Source organism: Microcaecilia unicolor, chromosome 2 (genome assembly GCF_901765095.1).
Source record: "Microcaecilia unicolor chromosome 2, aMicUni1.1, whole genome shotgun sequence".
Classification (NCBI taxonomy): Eukaryota; Metazoa; Chordata; class Amphibia; order Gymnophiona; family Siphonopidae; genus Microcaecilia; species Microcaecilia unicolor.
This window is the reverse complement of record NC_044032.1, coordinates 288,818,897-288,841,752: the sequence shown is the minus strand read 5'-3', so window position 1 is coordinate 288,841,752 and position 22,856 is coordinate 288,818,897. Positions and strand designations below refer to the sequence as shown.

Sequence of the window (22,856 nt, the reverse complement as noted above, 5' to 3'; positions counted from 1 at the left end):
ACACAGAGGGGCAGGGAATCTACAGAGCAAAACACAGAAGGGCTGGAAACTGTTTAAATCCCCCATCTTATAGACCTCTTTCTGACTCCTTCCCACAGGGGACTAAAGGTACTTATTTCATATATCGGGTTCTGTATAGTTTCTCTAACCTCCATTGTCACCCACTCATAAGGGAGTGGCATTAGGAGCCGTAATTGAAAACTAATTCCCATAACTACTGCTTTCTGTCCAAAACTGAGTGTCACTTGTATGTGATCTACCTTGTAGGCTAAATGTTAGGTAAAGAGAAGATAGAATCAATAAAAATAGAGACAGAGATAGGTTTAAATAGATAGGTACATTTTATTCCTTACCCAAACACAAGTCTTCAAGTTGATACAAATACAGACATCAGATTCTGGGTTTATCTGCACAGCGCCCTGCCGTCTGAGAGAAGCGTTGGGGAGGAGTCCGAAACTAAAGCAAAATCTCCCCTCTTTTATACACAAACCTCTCCATAGAAGTAAATGGTGAGATACCTTGCTCTCAATTTCTGAGATGATACTTTCCCACGCGGTCTTATCAGCATGTTTTGGGAACAAGTTCTTTTTCTCATCTCACGGTCGAGATGCCAGTTTCACATCTCCCTGTCGCAATACTTTTCACACCATCTTATGAACTCTGTATGACCTCTGTATTATTTTATACAAAAATAATAAGCTCCATTTTATTCATCTGATCCATCATTCTTTCATTACAAGTGCTGTATTTGATTTAAAAATTGTACCAATTTGTGGCAGGACTCATTGTTCAGACCTGCTTTTTTCAGATTCTCAAATATTAAATCATTTACTTGTTGTTTGGCCTAGTCAGTACTTTTTCAGTTGTTTTAGGCTGCATAGCTTTGGCCATCACTATTCCAGTGGTAGCCTTAAAGCCAGGCCATATATTAACAAAACCCACAAGCGATAAGCACAGAAGGGCAGGAAGCCCATAGAGCAAAAAATACAGAAGGGCTGGAAACCCACGAAGCGCTAAACACAGAAGGGCAGGAAGCCCATAGCGCAATAAACACAGAGGGGCAGGGAATCTACAGAGCAAAACACAGAAGGGCTGAACGCCCGCAGAGCAAAAGACACAGAAGGGCTGAAAGCCCACAGAGCAAAAGACAAGGAAAGCAAACGGTGCTAACAGCACACTAACCTCGGGACCTAAAGCACTGCGGAGGGAATGGCAATGCAAAGGCCAGGACTGTAGTCTCCAAGACACTAATAAAGCTCATCAACACCAGAGCCACAGGTGCAGCAATCACCCTGCAACCAAACAGAGGCTTGACACACAAAGCAGTCATCCCATAGAAAGGAACAGCGGGAGCCATCTTGGAAACTGGCAGAGACGAAGAGGCGGTAGCCATCTTGGAAGAGGCAAAAGCCCACACAGGTGAGATTCAGTAGGGCAATCAGCACACAGAGCCAGAGAGAAACTAAGACAGAGACAGACACAGAGACAAGCAGAAGCCAGCACAGACACTGACTCCCAGAAACAGGGTAAGTCTGAGGGTGGTCACGGCCACAGACGTGACACTAGGCCACTCCATGACCCTAATGTGCTTCTTCCTGAGCCACTCCTTTGTTGCCTTGGCTGTATGTTTTGGGTCATTGTCGTGCTGGAAGACCCAGCCACGACCCATTTTTAAGGCCCTGGCGGAGGGAAGGAGGTTGTCACTCAGAATTGTACGGTACATGGCCCCATCCATTCTCCCATTGATGCGGTGAAGTAGTCCTGTGCCCTTAGCAGAGAAACACCCCCAAAACATAACATTTCCACCTCCATGCTTGACAGTGGGGACGGTGTTCTTTGGGTCATAGGCAGCATTTCTCTTCCTCCAAACACGGCGAGTTGAGTTCATGCCAAAGAGCTCAATTTTTGTCTCATCTGACCACAGCACCTTCTCCCAATCACTCTCGGCATCATCCAGGTGTTCACTGGCAAACTTCAGACGGGCCGTCACATGTGCCTTCCGGAGCAGGGGGACCTTGCGGGCACTGCAGGATTGCAATCCGTTATGTCGTAATGTGTTACCAATGGTTTTCGTGGTGACAGTGGTCCCAGCTGCCTTGAGATCATTGACAAGTTCCCCCCTTGTAGTTGTAGGCTGATTTCTAACCTTCCTCATGATCAAGGATACCCCACGAGGTGAGATTTTGCGTGGAGCCCCAGATCTTTGTCGATTGACAGTCATTTTGTACTTCTTCCATTTCTTACTATGGCACCAACAGTTGTCTCCTTCTCGCCCAGCGTCTTACTGATGGTTTTGTAGCCCATTCCAGCCTTGTGCAGGTGTATGATCTTGTCCCTGACATCCTTAGACAGCTCCTTGCTCTTGGCCATTTTGTAGAGGTTAGAGTCTGACTGATTCACTGAGTCTGTGGACAGGTGTCTTTCATACAGGTGACCATTGCCGACAGCTGTCTGTCATGCAGGTAACGAGTTGATTTGGAGCATCTACCTGGTCTGTAGGGGCCAGATCTCTTACTGGTTGGTGGGGGATCAAATACTTATTTCCCTCTGCAGAATGCAAATAAATTCATATACTTTCCACAATGTGATTTTCCGGATTTAATTTGTGATGTGCTATCTCTCACTGTTACCAATAACCTACCCTTCAATTATGGGCTGCACATGTCTTTGTCAGTGGGCAAACTTACAAAATCAGCAAGGGATCAAATACTTATTTCCACCACTGTATAGGGGGTAAATTCTATAAATGGTGAATAAAATTAGCGCTACTCTATAAACAGCTCCCAAATTTAGGCGCCACTTATAGAAAAACGCTCAGCACCAGGCCCCGACTACTTTTAGGCACAACCATTTACACCAACGGAACCCTGGTGCAAATCCTCACACCTAAATTCCCCTTATACTATAACAATGCACATAAATTGCAGGAACACCTATGACCCTTTTTTTGATCCAGGTGTGCAAATTTGTGTTTACATTTTAATTAATGCCAATTAGCACTACACACAATTTAAAGCACCGTTTATAGAATCCAGGGGGATAGAGGGTAATTCTCAAAAGGTTGCCTAAAGTTAGGCAGCTAATGTGGGTGGAGCAAGCATGAACTCCATAGTGGCAATTATACGTGGAAGTGGCATTATAGAATGGTACAGTAGCATTTCTGCAGTCCTGTGCCTGACTTTAGGTGCCAGTACTTTTGCTAGCTCAATGGATGGTGGAAAAGCTCATGCCAACAGCTGTTAATTAATCGCACAGCTGATAGTATTCGATAACCTGCATGTGCAAGTGCTAGGTCCCCCACCACTTATAACTTAAAGTCATAGAATACCAATGAAGTGTAATTAAGGAGCACCAATGAACTTCAATTGTAGCCAATTAATGATGAACACCAATCAGTGCCCAATTCAACAGTTAAGTTACATATGTAATTGCAGGTCTTCTATAACCCGTGGGTGCAATTTTGCTTGCTAGGCATAAAATTAGGGGGCTAGTACTGTCTAATTCGCCAATTCGTTCTGGGCAAATCGATTTGAATTGATTTGTTTTGGGGAAAATGGGACTTTCCTGCCTTCTCTAGAGCAGTAGCAGCAGTAGCAAAAGAAGCTAAACTCACCATGGGGCTGGACTCTACATTGGCGTAGGCTGCCGGCTCTGCCACAGAACAGGAAGCGGGACATCCAAGAAGGCGGGACCAACAGTCACACAGTGGAGAGTGTGGCCCTAAAGTGAGTTCAGCTTCTTTTGCTGCCACTTATTTACAAAAGCAAGAGTGGTGTCGGGGGGGGGGGGGGGGGGGGGAGCCAAGACCGAGGCTGGATGAAAGAGGTGGGCAGAGAGAAGGCAGAAACTGAAGGGGAGAGGAGAGTAGGGGGAACAGACACATCCTGGATGGAAGGGGGGAGGGAAGAGAGGGGACAGCAGATGCTGGATGGAAGGGGGGAGAGCAGAGGAGGCAGACAATGGACTGGGGAGCAGATGCTAGAAGGAAGGCAGACACTGGATTGAAGGGGAGAGGAGAGCAGACAGTGGATGGAAGGGGGAGGGTAGGACAAGAAAAAAAGGGAGATGCTAATCCTGGGGGAGGTAGGACAAGAGGGGTGCTGCTGGACTGAGCAAGAATAAAGATAGAGAGAGGGGTGATGCTCAACATGGCGGGAAGATAGAGGCAGGGACACAGAGGGAAGCTGAATGCTGGACATGGCCAGAGAAGAAATGCCAAATGGACCAGGAGATCCTGCCAAAAGCGTTAAGAGAAAACAGAAGTGGAAACCAGAGACTGGGGCCTACATGCTTACAAAAATTAAAAGACCAGACAACAAAGGTAGAAAAATGAAATTTATTTTCTATTTATTGATAGTACCGTTAAAGAACTGAATTGAATTTGTTTTGGCCGAATCGGACAGCACTAGGCAGGACACAGTGAGTCACTCAATAGCATGGTGCAGGTACAAAATAGAACTGTTACAAAGCTGGTGCCAGCAACTCTCAACAGCAGCTGGAAGACCACTGCCCCGCCTCCCACCCCTACAAGCTATTATATCAACTTAATGGTGCATTTGAGGAAACACATGGGTGCAGAACTGTGGAGAAATTGTTCATATATGTGCACAAGCCTACCCCCTCCCCCCCCCCCAAAAAAAAAAAAAAATAGTTTATGGGAATTCTTTCTAGTTTTCAATTATTATTTTTTTTTTCCACTTTGTTTCACAGTTGGTTTAAAGAAAATGTAACGTGTAAATCAACTTAAAATGAATTAATTTGTAGGTTAGCATATATTAAATTGATTTTGCTCACCCAAAACTGTAGAATTGAACAGTACTTTTCCAAAACTCACTCCGTTTTGAGCTATGTAATTCATTTCGATCATCAAGGCAAGATTCATTTACTGAGCTTATTCCTGTGCCAAAACTCATGGCCTGAGTAAGTTTTGGAAAGTGCTCTTCAATTCTGTCCCTGACATACATCACATCACTTGATCATTAAAAAATCAATGCAAGGCAAGGCTCTTTAGCAGGCTTTAAGTTGACCTTATTGTCTTTACCAAATCTGTTATTTTTAGATGTTTGATGTTACTACGGTAAGCCACCTTGAATGTATTTTGAATAGGCGGTTATAAATTAAATGAATAAACTACATTTTTTGTTTTAAAGGCAAAAGCATCCTAACAAATACACATCTCTATCCGCAACCCAATTGTGGGCTGTATGCATGTGAGGGAATGCGAAGGAGGAAAAGACAACACTGTGTACATGGGGGTGGGGTGGTAAGTTCCATGTGTAGAGAACTGCTATTTTGTGTATATGCTGGGAGGGCGGGCTTCTCATATCACTAATTATTCCTGTGCATACGCTGCAGTGGGTGAACTTTACAAAACAAGCTCTCACAGCCTCTGCCACAAGAGATTTGTTCATAGCAAGCACCTGTACAAGCATGTAAGAGCAAACCAAGAAAAAAAAAAGGAAGAATAGGGAGGAAGACCAATCTAGTTCCAACACAATCATTTAATAAATGTGCCCTTTGTATGAACTAGATTTGTCTTCTCCTATTCTTCCCCTTTTTTTTTGGTGAATGCGTTTTTTTTTTTTGGGTGGGGGGATCTTCTCTTTTCAAGCATATAAGACTGCATCATAATCATCATTGCTCAGGGCCGTAGTGAGGGCTGTACGAGTGGTGTCGCTGCAGACAGTACTACTACTAATTTCTATAGTGCTACCTGACCATTGTATCCTCTGCTAGGCTGCAGCATCGTGCGCAGGCTGGGGGCATATGTCATGATTCTGGCGCTGTACAGTCCTGTCCTTGCCGATACCTCCTCTTCTATAAGGAAGAAAATTAGTGGGACAGAACTGGAAGTAATGAGCAATGAAGTGCAGTTTCAGAGCTGGTATACAGGCAGTCTCTTTCTAGAGCTCTGAACAACCACTGGACTTTGCAGAGGGCCAGCCTGAATGCCCTTAGCACTATGCAGAGGGCAAATTAACAGGTGCCGGGTGAGGGGAGCTGTAGGCAGAAGGTTTACTTCCTAAAGAGTTCAGCAGCACAGCTGGGGGAAGTGAAACAACTTCAGTGTTCACAGGAGAAAACCAGTAGCAAACACTGTGACGAATGTGTAAAAATACAACGCAGCAGGATGCTAATACTCTTAATTAAAGAACAAGTAATAAACAGAACTAAAATAAAACAAACAAAAGATGATGCATTTTTTGACTAGCTTTCAAAAGGCAATACCTTCTTCAGGTTTCACTTGTATATTCTATTTGTCTTCAAAAGCTAGTCAAAAATATATTGTTAATTCAACAAAAAAATATTTTTTTTCCTTTTTGTTTCTATTACCTTTAAAAGTGGACTAACATGGCTACCACACCTATTTATTAAAGAGCAGGGAAACCCTGAAAAAGAAGTATTATTGCAATTACAAGTCTATTATGGTACTGAGAAGGAAACATTCTCCAAGTTCATGATGATGTCCCGCACTGGTGGGCCTGATTCAATCCTGCATGTCAACAGAGCATGGCACATATTATAGCTAATACGTAAATTCACCTGACTTCTGCTAGTGTGGCGCACGTGTGTGTCTGTTTCATAGTAGCATGGTCAAAGGGCAGAAAGGCTGTTTTTGATAGCAACGTAGAGGATGTCATGGACCTGCTATGCCTGTGCTTGCCATCCTCAGAGACACCAGCAGACTAATCTGTTATTGTATAGCAGGAAAAGGAGAGAGATGGCAGCTTCCACAGTGATCAAAATCCCTGATTTAAGGCCATCAGCCTTCACCCATCCCCCCCCCAATTCTCACAGGGCATGGCTGCTACCCTCAACACCCCCAATACCTCCCCTAAGCATATCTTCTTCCCAGCTTTGTGCAGTGAACCTTGAGCAGCTGAGCAAAAGCTGTGGGGGAAAAAGAAACAGCCAAGAGAAGGACGTAACAGCAGCAGCTTTACTTTCTCGACCATATGCAGACTTTATACTGTAACACTGAAAGACAGCATCTCTTCCAGGAGGCCCATGAGGAGGGTCCCTCCAACAGTCCCGCTGCCACTCCCTGTAGTGAGGAGTGGGGCCTCCAAAGTTTCCACTTCTAGTCCAGGAAACCTATCTCCACAGCTTCTGCCACCTCTGGGTGCAACAGACGAGTTGCTAACCTCTCTATGTCATCCAGACTCAGCAGCCGAAGGCCCCGATCATAGTCCTGAGGAAACAAAGACAGAATGGTTCCATCTTACTAAGTGGCCAATGTGTGACCAGTGTTGCTGACCAGGGCTAATGGTATTGCAGAACCTTCCCTGATGGCTTGCCTTTGCACCATTTATGATACTCTGAGGCGCTGGCACGGCGGACAGGGCAAATGAACAGGTGCCTGCCAAGTGAGGCGAGCTGTACGTAGAAGATTCACTTCCTGAAGAGTTCAGCAGCACAGCTGGAGGAAGTGAGACAACTTAAGTGTCCACATGAGAAACCCAGTAGCAAACACTGTGAAGAATGTGTAAAGATACAAAGCAGCAAGATGCTAATACTCTTAAAGAACAATTAATAAACAGAACTAAAATAAAACAAACAAAAAAAAAAGAGAATATATTTTTGAGTAGCTTTCGAAGGCAATACCTTCTTCAGGTTTCACTTATTCTGTCGAGCAGGGACTGTCTCTTCATGTTCAAGTGTACAGCGCTGCGTACATCTATCAGCGCTTTAGAAATGATTAGTAGTAGTAGTAATATATTCTATTTGTCTTCGAAAGCTAGTCAAAAATGTATTAAGTTAATTCAATAAAAAAGAATGATAGACTGGAATGACTGCGCCAATCAGCGCGCAATCATTCCGGTCTACACTTTTAGCACTCTCACAATTAGGAGGATGGTGTGCACTGGAGGTAAGTGATGGGCCCTCTCTCCACACCCACTTCCTTTGACATGGAGGAGGAGTGGGTGTTGAGATTGCTGCATTGCAATTTAAAAAGCCAGCAAGCTAGTCAGTCAAGTTTCTGCTCTTTGGTACTGCGAATCAATAAAAAGTCGGAATGCAGATAGCTTGAGGGGGTTTGTTGATTCTCTAGAAAGTTTGAAGACAAGTAGATGGATTACCAGTTTTAAAAAACAGAAATATTAAACTTATTTTTCATTCTGCTAGACCAGTTCATACCAATGGGTTGTGTCTCCCTACCAGCAGACGGAGGTAGAGAACCTGAATTCCAGTGATATCACCAATATAAGGGCTGGTGCAGGCTGGAAACCTTCACTACAGTACAGTCTTGATTATCCGACCTTTGCTAATCCAACCATCAGGGATATCTGATAGACCCCCCCCCCCCCCCCAGTGATGTCATCATTTCTCTTTCCATTTCCCAGCGTAGCATAGAGGGAAGTTTCGCACCTGAGACAATTTGTTTCAGATCCAGGACCCTGCTTTTACAGCCTATGTTTATGCATTGGTTGAGGGGTTACCATTGTTTTCTGTATTATCTGACAATGGGTCAGTCCCATTTATGTCGGATAATTGAGACTTTACTGTATTTCTTATGCCCCCTCGTGTAATGTTTATGTTTGTTTATTCCACACTTGATATACCGCCTTTCTGTAGCTAAAGTCAAAGTGGTTTCCCAGGCACAGGAGGTTTGTGACAGTGCTACTCTACATTTAAGTTCCCCAATGGTTTGTTTTATTTCTATTTTATTCCTTTGTGAAGCATTACAAAATTGATGTCAAAGGGACAAAGCATCCTTTGGCAGAGCCATGATTCCAGAGTCCTTGTCTTCCCTACTGTTTGTAGGATTGGTCTAGCAGGATGAAAAGGAAGGTGAAATTTATTCTTACCTGTTAATTTCCTTTCCTTGAATCCTACTAAACCAGTTCAGGTCCCACTCTGGAAAAGTCTGGTATGAGGGGTCCTTTTAGTGCACACAGTTCACTGGTGAGCGGTTGTTAGTACTTCTGCAATGGTTCCCTAAGGGGACTTAAATGTCAAGTTCTGTATTTTGTATTAGCATACTGAAGAGTTCCACACTGAGCCAGCCTTTATACCAGTGATGTCACTGGAATAGTTCAGTATCTCTACCTGCACCTGCTGGTCAGGAGGGGGTGCAACCCACTGGTCTGAACTAGCAGGATTCAAAGAAAGAAAACGAACAGATATGAATAAATTTCACCTTCTGTGTCTAAACAGGATTACTACATTAAGTTGATCACAACGAGTCAGAATAGCTATAAAGAACTCTAATATTGCAAATTAAAAAAAAAATACAAGGCTGGCTCCTAGTAATAAAGAACATATCCAGATTTAAAATAAAAGCAGCTGTTTGATCATAAAAAATAAAAAAAACAAAACGATTTACTAAGAACCTATTTCTGGTGTCTAATAGTGAGGAAGAGGAAAGACAAGCTATGAGAATATGAGGGGATTAGATTGCAGTTTTGGCAACCTCTTATCCTTTGATGATTAAAACTTGAGTAGTTTCTGCATCAGTCCTGACCGAGGGAGAGTTTTTTTTTGTGTTTTTTTTTCAACTGACCCCAGTGAGGTTGGTTCAATAATCTTTAGTTTTAGTAAAGGTTCTTGTATTTTAGATTCTTACCCAGAACATTTGTTAGTGGCTATTTCTGATTCTTTTTATTACTTTGCCTATGAAGAAGGGGGTGATCCAGCTTCCATGAAATTACCTGTTCAGATTCCAACCCTAAAGAAACCCTAGTCTGACATTACTGGCCAATAATAATTAAAACAAATATCTAATTTGCCTTTGTTAGCAAAGATTTTAGAATATTCTGTAGTTAAGCAATTCAGCGCTTATGTGCAGATACATTTCAGGTTGAGTGAATAACCATTTGGGTTCAGAAAGGGTTTTAAGGAAGATGGGAGATGATCTATGGCTCCTTTCAGACAAGGGAGGCAGTGCGGTACTTATGCCAGTGGTTCCCAAACCTGGTCCTGGATGCACCCCAGTCAGTCAGGTTTTCTGGATACCTACAATGAATATTCATGACAGAGATCTACATGCACTGCCTCCACTGCTTGCAAATCTATCTCATGAATATTTATTGTGGGTATCCTGAAAACCTGACTAGCTGGGGTGCCTCCAGGACCAGGTTTGGAAACCACTGGATTATGTAACAACTGTTCTGCTGCTTTTGATCATCCAGCACTCCCCATGAGACTGGGAGATTTGGGTATTTTAGGAAAGTCCTTGGGTGCTTTGTTCCTTTAAAAGGAAGCAAAGTTAAATTTGGGGACAGAAATGTCAGAATATAGGAAGACACTATGTGGGATCCATCAGGGGAGTTCTCTCTCTCTCTCTAATTTTGTTTAATATATTTTTATAGCCATTGATCTAGGGCTCATGAATTATAATTTTACTGATGATATCCAAGTTATTATTCTGTTCTGAATCTGGGCAGTTAAGGCATAAGGTTTGATATTTTTCTCAGCAATTGGTAATTGGATGGATTTATACAAGCCAGTTAATGCTTAATCCTGGGAAAATGTGATACTCCCTTAAATTTGTGTCTTACTGGAGAAAACCTAAATGCATCCTAAAAGGCACTTCAGGAGTCTGGGAGCTCTCACTGACTGTGCACTCAACACAAAGGATCAGGTTGCACAGCAAATTGACAATTACAGTCTGATTTGTGAACAGTATTACCAGTGGTGGCAATTTCACTTCTAGGGTCCTCCAATTTAGCTGTATTTGGAAAATCTGGCATAGCGGTTTACAATATTCAATAATAAAATGTAGTCTAACAGAACAAAAGAAAAAAAAAGAAGGAAAATTACAACACATTATAAAGACAAAGACAACAGCTGTTACTTGTCCCATGTCCTTTGCTGGTCCCACTAAAACCCCACTACCACCATCAAGTCTCAAAAGCATTTTAAAATAAAAAATAAAGTTAACAGCTTTCTTTAACACCTGAGAAGATGATTCCAGCTGTAGACTGTGTGGCAAGTTATTCCAAAGAGAAGAATCTACTGCACTGAAAACAGAATTAGGAAGAGAAAGATGGTACTGTTGGAAGATTCTGCTGGGAAGAGCACAATACTCTGTCTTGATAGCAAATATGAGACAAGAACATGAGATCAAGAGAGTGGTAGACCAGTATGACGACATTTAAAATTGTAATCCTTCTATATAAAATCAATAATATGGGAGAGACTGGAGCATCTTCTTTTTTTAGCAGTGGGATCACGTGATCCCGTCTTCTTGCACCTTTGATCAATTTTACAGTTACCAAACTTGTACTGAAACATAAGCGATGGAGACAAAGCTATGCCCTCCATTACTGGGCCTGCACTACCTCCCAATTAGAAAACTGGTGCATTTTGATCCTCTGCTCTGCGTTCAGAATCTTGAATGGCAGAGCCCCAGTTCAGATGTTGAGTCAAATGGTGATACATTCCACAACAGAGGCCTAGACCTAACCAGTATCCCTGGGATTCTATATAGCACGACTTAAGTTGTGCACGCAACTTAATTAGTTAACAAGCCAATCAATGCTGATAATTGCCAATTTACAAGCAATTGACACCAACTGGCTTTAATTAGAATTTACATGCAGAACTATGCATATTCTATACTGTGATGCATGTAAATTCTATGTCGCATAGTTGAAAAGGGGGCGTGGCCATGGGAGGGTCATGTGCATTTCTAAAATCTATGCGTGTGGCTATAGAATACACCTGGTCCGCACATAATTTAGGAGTTGGGATTTACACAAACTGCATAACTACCCATGACTAAATTTAGTCACACAGATGGGCACTTTGTATATTCTATAAACCACACGGAAATTTAGGCTTATTCTATAAAGAATGCCTAAATTTAAAATACGCCTATGCGTATTTCATTTCGGCGTCATATATATAGATTTTAGTCCTAAGTGCTTAAACTCTTCTCTGCTAAAGAGAGAAATCAATTTCAGCAAGCCACCTGCTCTCTGGAATCAGCGCCCCTTTGACTAAGAAAAAGACTGAATTATTTGAGGTTTCACGAGCTTCTGAAGACACAGTAATCCGAGTACTTAGATTAAGTTTGATTTTACACAGATGTCCTGTAATAACAGTTTTCGTTTTCATAGTATTACCCCCTGTATTATAGCAGTATCTTATTTTCTTGAAGTTTTATTTTAGTTTTAAAAAATTCCTTACGTTTAATGTGTTGATTGTGTAATCTGCCCTGAACTTGCTTTTTTTTCCAAGTAAAAGCAGGACAAATATAAATGTCCTTTAAAAATGTAATTAAAGTGAATTCAACGCAGCCACCAGGAGAGGGCACAATTTATGCATGGGAACTTGTGCCCTGCTCTTACCTTCTGCACATATTCCAGAATCTTCTCTGCATCCAAGGTGCTGAAATGCCGTGCCAGCACCTGAGAGAGAAGATGCCATACAGGCTGAAGCTGGGGTGTCATTCTTCTGGAGGGCTCTTCTGCGGGTGGCTTGTCCAGCGATTTCACTACCAGATTAAGCTTGGAATCTGGACCTATAGAATAATCAGAGAGTCGATGGTCATCTGGGAAGAAACAAAGGAGAGAGAGAGACCAGGAGCAGTCAGTAACCATCAAGAGGAAGAGAGAGGGAGCAGGAGAAGACCGAGGGACAGGTCAGGGTCCCAGTACCTGACAAGGCTTTTCCTTTATAGAGAAGCCGCTGTTGCCCTAAGGGGACATTCAGCTTCTCGGCCACCAGACTCTTCACAGTGAGGATTTTCTCTTGCTCTGAGACCTGTGGAAAGAAGGAAGAATCCCATGACAATTCAGCCCAATAGAAGCCCTACCTTTCCCTGTTGCTGGCAATGTGAGAAATCTCAGCTCTCGTGTCGGTTTATCCCTCACACAACTTCCTGACAGATAACAAATGAAAAGAAACCAAAAATGTTCCCTGAAAGTCATGTCTGTGATTGATTGGGATTTATTAACTGCCTTTATGAAGAGCTTCACTTAAGGCAGCGTCTAGCAGGTATCTGGCACCACACTCCAATTCAAGCTGGTATCTCATATGAGGTTAGAGGTTCACCAAAACTGCAGTATTCAGAGCCAGAAACAAAATCAGCTTTCTGCACCACCGCAGATCTCCTTGCTGCTCCCTACTTTCTCCTTTTCCAAAATAAATATCACCACTTTCACATTAATAACTGGTGTTATCATGCTCTGTAGTTTAATGGAAACATTGGATCAGAGCCAAGCTCTACTAGATAAAGGAGCCTTGATTTCAGAAGAGCTGACTGTACAACAAGGAATTGTTACACTGAGGAAGTCTGGCCTGGCCTAAGGGATAAGTACATAAGTACTTAAGTATTGCCATACAGGGAAAGACCAAAGGTCCATCAAGCCTAGCATCCTGTTTCCAACAGTGGCCAATCCAGGTCACATATACCTGGCAAGATCCCAAAAAAGTACAAAACATTTTATACCGCTTATCCCAGAAATAGTGGATGTTCCCCAAGTCCATTTAATAATGGTCTATGGACTTTTCCTTTAGGAAGCCGTCCAAACCTTTTTAAAACTGCGCTAAGCTAACTGCCTTTACCACATTCTCTGGCAACGAATTCCAGAGTTTAATTACACGTTGAGTGAAGAAAAAGGTTCTCCAATTCGTTTTAAATTTACTACATTGTAGCTTCATCGCATGCCCCCTAGTCCTAATATTTTTGGAAAGCATAAACGCTTCACATCTACCCATTCCACTCCACTCATTATTTTATAGACATCTATCATATCTCCTCTCAGCCGCCTTTTCTCCAAGCTGAAGAGCCCTAGCCACTTTAGCCTTTCCTCATAGGGAAGTCGTCCCATCCCCTTTATCATTTTTGTCGCCCTTCTCTGCACCTTTTCTAATTCCACTATATCTTTTTTGAGATGCAGCAACCAGAATTGAACACAATATTTGAGGTGCGGTCGCACCATGGATCGATACAAAGGCGTTATAACATCCTCATTTTTGTTTTCCATTCCTTTCCTAATAATACCTAACATTCTATTTGCTTTCTTAGCCGCAGCAGCACACTGAGCAGAAGGTTTCAACGTATCGTCAACGACGACACCTAGATCCCTTTCTTGGTCTGCGACTCCTAACGTGGAACCTTGCATGACATAGCTATAATTTGGGTTCCTCTTTCCCACATGCATCACTTTGCACTTGCTCACATTAAACATCATCTGCCATTTAGACGCCCAGTCTTGTAAGGTCCTCTTGTAATTTTTCACAATCCTCCTACAATCCTCCCGCAATTAACGACTTTGAATAACTTTGTGTCATCAGCAAATTTAATTACCTCACTAGTTACTCCCATCTCTAGGTCATTTATAAATATGTTAAAAAGCAGCGGTCCCAGCACAGACACCTGGGGAACCCCACTAACTACCCTTCTCAATTGAGAATACTGACCATTTAACCCTACTCTCTGTTTTCTATCTTTTACCCAGTTTTTAATCCACAATAGAACACTACCTCCTATCCAATGACTCTCCAATTTCCTCTGGAGTCTTTCATGAAGTACTCTGTCAAACACCTTCAGAAAATCCAGATACACAATATCAACCTGCTCACCTTTATCCACGTTTGTTCACCCCTTCAAAGAAATGTAGTAGATTGGTAAGACAGAGGAAGAAAGCAATAAGAAGGAGCCTCGGGGGTGGGGTGGAGAATGACATCACAAGCCAAGATGGATGGCTGAGCTCCAAGCTCTGTGTGCCCTACAATAAAATACCAGGTTATCCCTGACATCGGATAGATTTTGGTGGAATCACTTGCATAGCCTGAGACAGCTATTAAAACCACACCTTTTTGGAGAAAAGTGTTGCAGTCCCAGAGACTTACTCTTAAGGATTTTGCTTACAAGCCACAGTCACACTCTCCCCTCTTGGCAGAAGCAAAGATGGCATCGGCAAATAGAGAGCCCACAGTTACGCAGCAGCAGGAGGCTGCGAAGTAGCAACTAGCTTTACTGGCTTCTATACCAGAATTGTTGTTTGAATTTCATGAGCTTCTCCATGAGATTAAAACAGACATTAAAGCGGTACGTGCAGAGCTCTCAACATTGGCCGCAGACCTTTGGGGGCAGATCAATGTGTTAGGCCGGAGGGTGGATGACTCTGACATAAGGCTAGAGGAACACCAAGAGGCCATTTCAGCACTCAAAGTCTCTTTCTAATCAGTAAACCATTGTCTCCTCCTGGACAAAGTTGAGGACTTAGAAAATTGCAGTTGTTGCTCAAACACTCGGATTTGGGGTTTCCCGAGACAGCAGACTACACTGACTGAACTGGTGGTCCAAATAATTGCTAGCATGGTTCTGTCTGATGGCGATCAAGTTGTTCTCCCTGATCATATAAAGCTAGACAGGGTTCACCAGGTCATTAATCACCCGAGGGTGAATTTGTCTTGAGATATTGTGGCCTGCTTCTCAGATTATAAAACCAAAGAAGCTGTTCTCCATAATGCCCGCTCAAATGCTCCCATTACCTGGGATATCTACCTGATTGAGTTATACCAGGATTTGGCTGCATTGACCCTACGTCGACAGAGTGAGATGAGACCTTTGACTAAATATCTGCAGGAAAAGGATTTCAGATACCACTGGCGACATCTATTCGCATTAGCCTTTTATGTTGAAGGGAAGTTACACGTCTTGAAAACCATGACAGAGGCGAGACTCCTTTTCCCAGATCTGGACCCCAGAGCTCCTATAATATCATCGGAGAAATCTCAGCAAAAGGGCAACCCGAAATCCTGCTCAACACATCCCAAGTGGCAGCAGGCTGTTCGGGGCAAGGGGCACTTAACCTGCCAGGCTCACATCTCTCATTGGAGCACAGAACCTGAAGCGTCCCAGGAAATCATGGGTGTTTCTCTCCACACTTTAGCAGAATTTATAGTGCTGCTGTCACTACTGAAGCTGTGAGACCTATCCAGAGGAATTTGTACCTTCTGATTATGAGCCTATATAAACTGTTTCTTGTTGTGTTCATGGTTGCTTAAGTTCTGATTATACGAGTGACTTATCATATTTGGGATGGCCTGTGGTAGTTCTATCGTCTACTAAATAATAGGGCTCTTGAATGGCTGTTCATCCTCCCCCGCATGCCACGCTGGGCATATATGTCTGTCTTCACTGGCAGGTTTCTATGGGAGGTGAGAGAGAAGGGATTTGAGGGTGGGCAGGGAAGGTTTGTGTGGGCTGGGAGGGATTATTGTTTCTGGCTTGGATTGGGTCATGGATGTTGTTTCTAGGGTATCTCTGTCTGCTCAAGAGGTGAGGCAATAAAGCTTACTGTTGGAAGTTCTTCGAGATATATGGTTGACTTATCATGTATGTCCCTCAGTGTTAAGGGACTGAATATCCCATGTAAACATTTGCTTTTTAAAGAAGAGATGTGTTTGGGGGGCAGATGTGCTCTTTATTCAAGAGACTCACTTTCGTAAAACATGAGCATTTACTTAATTATACTGCAAAATATGTTATGGTACATCTTGCATCCAACCGTGTGTGGCCCAAAACTGTAGGGGTTGGTATTTTGTTAAGTAAGGCCCACCCCTGGATTGTTTGCAAGCGGATTCTAGATAAAGAGGGTTGGTACCTTCTTTTAGCGGTTGATGTTCGAGGGCTTGTGCTGACTCTCCTCACTTTATATGCTCCCAACCCAAATCAGGGATCCTTCTTTACTCATTTATGTGATATCCTGGCAAATGATCTAGAGGGTATGCTTTTGATAGGAGGAGATTTCAATATCACTCTCAACCCAGATTTAGATAACTCAGCTGCTAGGGTTTCATATGTTAAAAGTGACCGTGCTCGTTTGCGCACCTTCTTCACACAATAGGGACTGCATGATATCTGCCAGGAAGTACATGGTGCAGAGAGAGATTTATTCTCCTATGTATGATACCTACTCCAGATTGAACATATGGCTAGGAGACTCTTTGCTCCGTAAGTATGTCCATGTAGTTGATATACACCCCAAAACCTGGTCTGATCATACTCCTATCATGGTTCATCTGTTCTTCTGCCGTGGCAGGTGTACTTCTATCCTGTGGCAGTAAAATGATGCCCTGCTCGACGACCTGGTGACTATTTGCATTATATTGCAGATATGACTCCTTTGACTGTCTGGGAGTGTCTGAAAGTAGAGATGAGGGGACATTTAATCTCATTAGAAACCCGAATCTCTAAAGATACTCGCCAAAAGAAGCAAACTCTTTGGGATGAAATCCTCTCTTTGGAACTCCTCTGTAAGCAAGGGTGAGGCTCTCCAAAATATCAGGCCTCTCTACATAAGCCTAGATTAGGCTTCTATAACTTGGAGCTCCACACTATCAAAGAATGTCTTAAACATACTAAGCAAGAATATTTTGAATTCAGTAACAAGGCGAGTAAGATATTAGCCCATAAACAGAAGCGACAGGACACTCTTAATTATATTTATAGGATTCTAAATGACAAAGGGGAATATTGCACCCGGGAAGCAGATATTCAACAGGCTTTCTTAACATTTTATAAGCAGCTCTTTACCCCCGAGAACGCTCCATCTATGGAGCTGATCGATGCATTCCTAGCACTTCGCTCTCATCCAATATTGGCACCCTCAGAGGCTGAGGGTCTTTCTGCCCCTACAACGGTTGATGAGGTATTGTGAGCCATCAAACAACTTCCTGCTGGCAAAGCCCCAGGCCATGATGGTTATAGCAACAAATTCTACAAAACGTTTAAAGGCATTTTGGCCCAGTTGCTAAAGTTTATAATTACCATCAATACAGGCGATATTGCTCAAACCTGATAAAAACCCTCACCTTTGCAGTTCTTATAGATCTATATCTCCTCTTGGTACAGATTACAAGATTTTCACTAAAATCCTTGCTCAAAGTTTACAAAAGATCCTACCCTCTTTAGTTCATGAAGATCAAGCAAGACAGACAGACAGACCTTTGACAACACTAGGTAGGTTTTTCATCTAATTGCCAGTATGGAAAAGAGTGCAGATCATGCTATTTTAGTATCTTTGGATGCAGAGAAGGCTTCTTAAAGGGCATCCTGGCCATTTATGTTGGCAGTGCTTCAGAAAATAGGCTTATTGAGGCCTTCTGTGCATTGGATACAGAATTATAAAAATATCCCTTAGCCATGCTCAAGCTGAATGATTCTTTCACCACTTCCTTTGAACTTTTCCGAGGCACTATGCAGGGGTGTGCCTTGTCCCCCTTGCTTTTTGCTGCATCTATTGAACCCTTAGCACATCTAATCTGCACATCTCCTGTGGTAACTGCAGTCAGTGGTGGAGGGACAATTCATAAGTTTATGCTGTTTGAAGATACACTCTTGACACTGACTCATCCCTAAACCTCGCTACAGCTGTAGTAGATATTTTGGATTCATATGGCCTGGTATCTGGGTTTAAAATTAATCTGCAAAAGTAAAAAATCCTCAGTCTTACTATGAAACCTGTGAATATTCAACCCCTACATCAATCATTTCTCTTTCATTGGGCCTCTGGCACTATTAGATACTTGGGAGTTCAACTGACTGGTTCTATTCACCAGATGAAACAAATGTTCCTTCTAAATTGAAAGAGCTTTCTGCAGAACTAGATTGTAGGGAGAGTCTTCAGGTTTCCTGGTTGGGCCACATTTCTGCCCTTAAGATGATTGTCCTCCTCCCCAAATTACTATATATTTTTTAAGCTATTCCACCAACTATTCCAAAATCCTTCTTAGCCTTAAGGAAAAAAGCATTTGCTTATATTTGGAAACGGAACCCTCCCCCCCCCCAGCGTGGGACGCTGCATTTTATATCAGCTAAAGAATAATGGAGGAATGGGGGTGCCTCATTTTGAGCTTTATCACCAAGAGGCATTATTGAAAATTGTGACAATTTGGCCACAGGGTATCACTACTCCTTGGACTAGACTTGATCAGCTTTCCTTGGGAGGCCCCCTTTGTGGGCTCTTCCTTGGCTCTCTTTACCACGCTTAAGACAGTTGATAAATAAGAAGGATGGTCTATTGAAGACCCCATTGTTAATTTGGGTTAATATAAGATATCAGTTTTTCCCAGACCGTCAGTATCACCTTACCACATCCATCCAGCATGCCCCCTGTTTTGTTGCTGGGTTAACAGACAAAACACACGCTTATTGGGCTACTAGATCTCCGTGTACCTTGGGACAGATCTTGGTTGAGGGTGAACTTCTTTCCTTCTTGAACTCCAAGACAAATATGGATTGTCCAACTCCGATTTATTTCATTATAAATTATGAGATTTCTTGCTCCATAGAGCTAAGGTGGATTTATCTCTGGCCAAAACTATAGAATTAGCCCTGAGATCAGGCATGGGAAAAGGGAGTCTCTAGATTATATAAAGCTCTGTTAAAACAGGATGCCCCTGCCCAGAAATATATCACTAGGTGGGAAACACTCTTGTCTTATACTTATGACCCTAAACAATAGGATAAACGTTTTCAAGATTCCTATGATTGAAATGGTTATACTCTGCAGAGTATAATACCACTGGTAAAAGATCTATTATACTCTGCAGAGACTGTTCTGGATATACAAAACTGGCTCATCACTGTGTTGGCGTAATTGTGGGAAGTTTTGGTGCAACTCTGGAAACAATTTACAGTTCCACCACTTGAGTTTGTTTAAAAAAAAAAAAGGGGATTATTATTTCTTGATGTCCCAACTTATGGTTTACAAATATCATCCTGCCACAAGACATGGGACATTTACACAATTTGGAGGGCAGCTGCCCTATCCTCCTAGGTTATCCTAACTTTTGACCCTTGCCTTGTTCTATTGCAGACACTTCTACTTATCAGTAAGTCTAAGAGATTTGAAAATACACCTCCTTATGAACTTATATTCACCTTCTATTAAAGCAGTTAGGTTTAAGAGGGTTATTTCAATCTTTGCTTCAGTCTTCACCAAGGAAGATTTGGGAGAGATACCGGTGCCAGAAATGGTATTCAAAGCTGAGTATGAGAAAATTAATTAAATCTCTATAAACCTGGAAGATGTAAGGCACAATTTGCCAAATTGAAGCGTAGCAAATCACCTGGACCAGATGGTATTCATCCCAGAGTACTGATAGAATTGAATAATGAACTTGCAGAACTATTGTTAGTAATATGTAATTTATCTTAAAAATCAAGCATGGTACCGGAAGATTTGAGGGTGGCCAATGTAACGCCGATTTTTAAAAAAGGTTCCAGAGGTAATCCAGGAAATTATAGACCGGTGAGCCTGGCATTGGTGCCAGGCAAAATGGTACAGACTATTATAAAGAACAAAATTACAGAGCATATTAAAAAACATGGATTAATGAGACAAAGCCAACATGGAATTAGTGAAAGGAAATCTTGCCTCACCAATCTATTACATTTATTTGATGGGGTGAACAAAGATGTGGATAAAGGTGAGTCGGTTGATATTGTGTATCTGGATTCTCAATTAAGGCATTTGACAAAGTACCTCATGAAAGACTCCAGAGGAAACTGGAGAGTCATGGGATAGGAGGTATTAAAAACTGGTTAAAAGATAGAAAACAAATAGTAGGGTTAAATGGTCAGTATTCTCAATGGAGAAGGGTAGATAGTGGGGTTCCGCAGAGGTCTGGGCTGGGACCACTGCTTTTTAACATATTTATAAATGATTTAGAGATAGGAGTAACTAATGAGGTAATTAAATTTGCTAATGACACAAAGTTATTCAAAGTTGTTAAATTGCAAGAGGATTGTGAAAAATTATAAAAATTACAAAAGAAACCTATGAGACTGGGAGACTGGACATCCAAACAGCAGCTGACGTTTAATATAAGCAAGTGCAAAGTGATACATGTGGGAAAGAGGAACCCGAACTATAGCTATGTAGTGCAAGGTTCCACATTAGGAGTCAATGACCAGGAAAGGGATCTAGATGTCATCATTGATATGATGTTGAAACTCTCTGCTCAGTGCGCGGCGACAGCTAAGAAAGCAAATAGAATGTTAAGAATTATTAGGAAAGGTATGGAAAACAAAAATGAGGGCATTATAATACCTTTGTATCGCTTCACGGTGTGATCGCAACTTGAATATTGTGTGCAATTCTGGTCACCGCATCTCTAAAAAGATATAGTGAAATTAGAAAAGGTACAGAGAAGGGTGACAAAAATGATAAAGAGGATGGGACAACTTCCCCATGAGGAAAGGCTAAAGCAGCTAGGGCTCTTCAACTTGGAGAAAAGATGGCTGAGGGGGGATACGATAGAAATCTATAAAATGAGTGGAGTGGGTAGACGCGAATCGCTTGTTTACTCTTTCCAAAAATACTAGGACTAGGGGCATGCAATGAAGCTACAAAGCAGTAAATTTAAAATGCATCTGAGAAAATATTTTAACATGTAATAAAACTCTGGGATTCGTTACCAGAGAATGTAGTAAAAGCAGTTAGCTTTGTGGGGTTTAAAAAAGGTTTGGATAGCTTCCTAAAAGTCCATAAGCCATTATTATGATGGACTTGGGGAAAATTCACTGCTTATTTCTAGGATCAGCAGAATAAAATGCTCTTGCCAAGTACTTTTAACCTGGACTGGCCACTATTAGATGCTGGGCTTGATGGACCTTCAGTCTGTCGCAGTATGGCAATACTTACCTGTAACCTGGCAAGATCCCAGTTTGGAGATCTATTGGCAAGGAGTAGAAGGGAGGGGGGGGGGGGGGGTTGTTCGCTGTTTTTTATATTAAGAAATTTAAAGTTGTTTGGAAATGAAAATAAAGAAAAATAAAATACTGACAAGAAGAACGTATGGGCATTGTATGATGCTAATTTGCCCTTCTCGGAGAAAGCCAGACTCGGATTAGTTAAGGCAGGTGAGAGTTGGCATACAAGAATGAATCCCGAGACGAGATCATTCACATACCGGCAACGCTTCCGGTTTCTGCCCTCTGCTTCCGGTCCCTGCCCCCCGTCCTTCCGGTTACCTGTAGGCTGCACTCCAGGCCCTGCAGCGCTTTCACCGTTAGCCGCATTCCAGCGTTCAGCCCCACGGGCCCCGATTCCTTGTTCCCGGGCCCCCCGGTACGTCAATCCAACGTCACTCTATCATCCCTCCTCCGACTCCACCAAATTAGTTTACGTCACTTTCCCCGCCCTTCTTGGCCACCGTCTCTCTAACCAGCGAGTGTTTAGTTTTGACTAGAGTGTCTTCTCTGCCCTCTTATAGATGGTCTTGGCGCCACCTAACGGTCCCACAAGGAATAGAGATAGTGATGCTTGCTTGCTTTTATTGTAATTCCTACACGCGGTTCTCCTGTATGCTATTTCGCATTGCTTGTGTTGAATTACTCTGTTATGGCGAGAATTTTTGTTTCTTTTTGATGACGCAACAGTTTCCTCCTGTTCTGCTTTGTAAGTCCAGTTCATTAAAAAACAAAACAAAATAGATGTATCAAAAGCATCGATGAAATCAGAATACCAGTAACATGTCATGTGTATCCATTTATGCATATATTTTTGATTTTGATAAATCATATTGTAGGTAATATATTGGGGGAAAAAACAGGTGGGATCTGGTGCCTCGAGTCCTCCTTTGCAACTCTCCAGAAATTTCTCCCGTTTTATATTGCTCCCCCGTGCGATCCACAATGAGAAGAGAGAAGCAACGCTGACTCTCGAAGACGCTTGGAGCTCAACTCAACATCCTTTCCTCACCCGTGGACAGTCCAGATTACAAGTACTTGTCAAATATCTAAAGGGAGATCAATTTCTCATAACCCACTGCAAGGGATGCGTGATGGCTTCTCAAAGGCTAACTGCTAATTTTTATGAGCTGTTTCAAGAACTATTCTAAAGCTCTTGAGAACTCTATAGGGGGAATTTTATTAGGTATTTCCATAT

At 42.3% G+C, this 22,856-nt stretch overlaps 1 protein-coding gene across 2 annotated transcripts; it reads right to left on the bottom strand.

Moving 5' to 3' along the window:
* Positions 1–6,926: 6,926 nt before the first annotated feature.
* Positions 6,927–22,095, bottom strand: UBL4A (ubiquitin like 4A). Of its 2 annotated transcripts, none has more exons than XM_030194246.1 (4): positions 21,941–22,095; positions 12,606–12,711; positions 12,297–12,469; positions 6,927–7,192 (listed from the first exon to the last, which is right to left on the bottom strand). In XM_030194246.1, the coding sequence occupies exons 1-4, from the start codon at positions 21,986–21,988 to the stop codon at positions 7,082–7,084; spliced, it is 438 nt and encodes a 145-aa protein (XP_030050106.1). In that variant the 5' UTR covers positions 21,989–22,095; the 3' UTR covers positions 6,927–7,081. The 2 variants fall into 2 exon arrangements, with proteins under 2 accessions (XP_030050106.1, XP_030050105.1); XM_030194245.1 differs by having other exon boundaries at positions 12,297–12,499; positions 21,941–22,094.
* Positions 22,096–22,856: the final 761 nt, after the last annotated feature.

Coding starts and splice junctions, on each gene's coding strand:
- UBL4A (XM_030194245.1), bottom strand. CDS start 21,988: ATGCGGCTAACGGTGAAAGCGCTGCAGGGCCTGGAGTGCAGCCTACAG. Junction 12,712..21,940: donor GCCTGGAGTGCAGCCTACAG/GTAACCGGAAGG, acceptor TTCTTTCCACAG/GTCTCAGAGCAAGAGAAAAT. Junction 7,193..12,296: donor TTCTGGAATATGTGCAGAAG/GTAAGAGCAGGG, acceptor TTGTTTCCTCAG/GACTATGATCGGGGCCTTCG.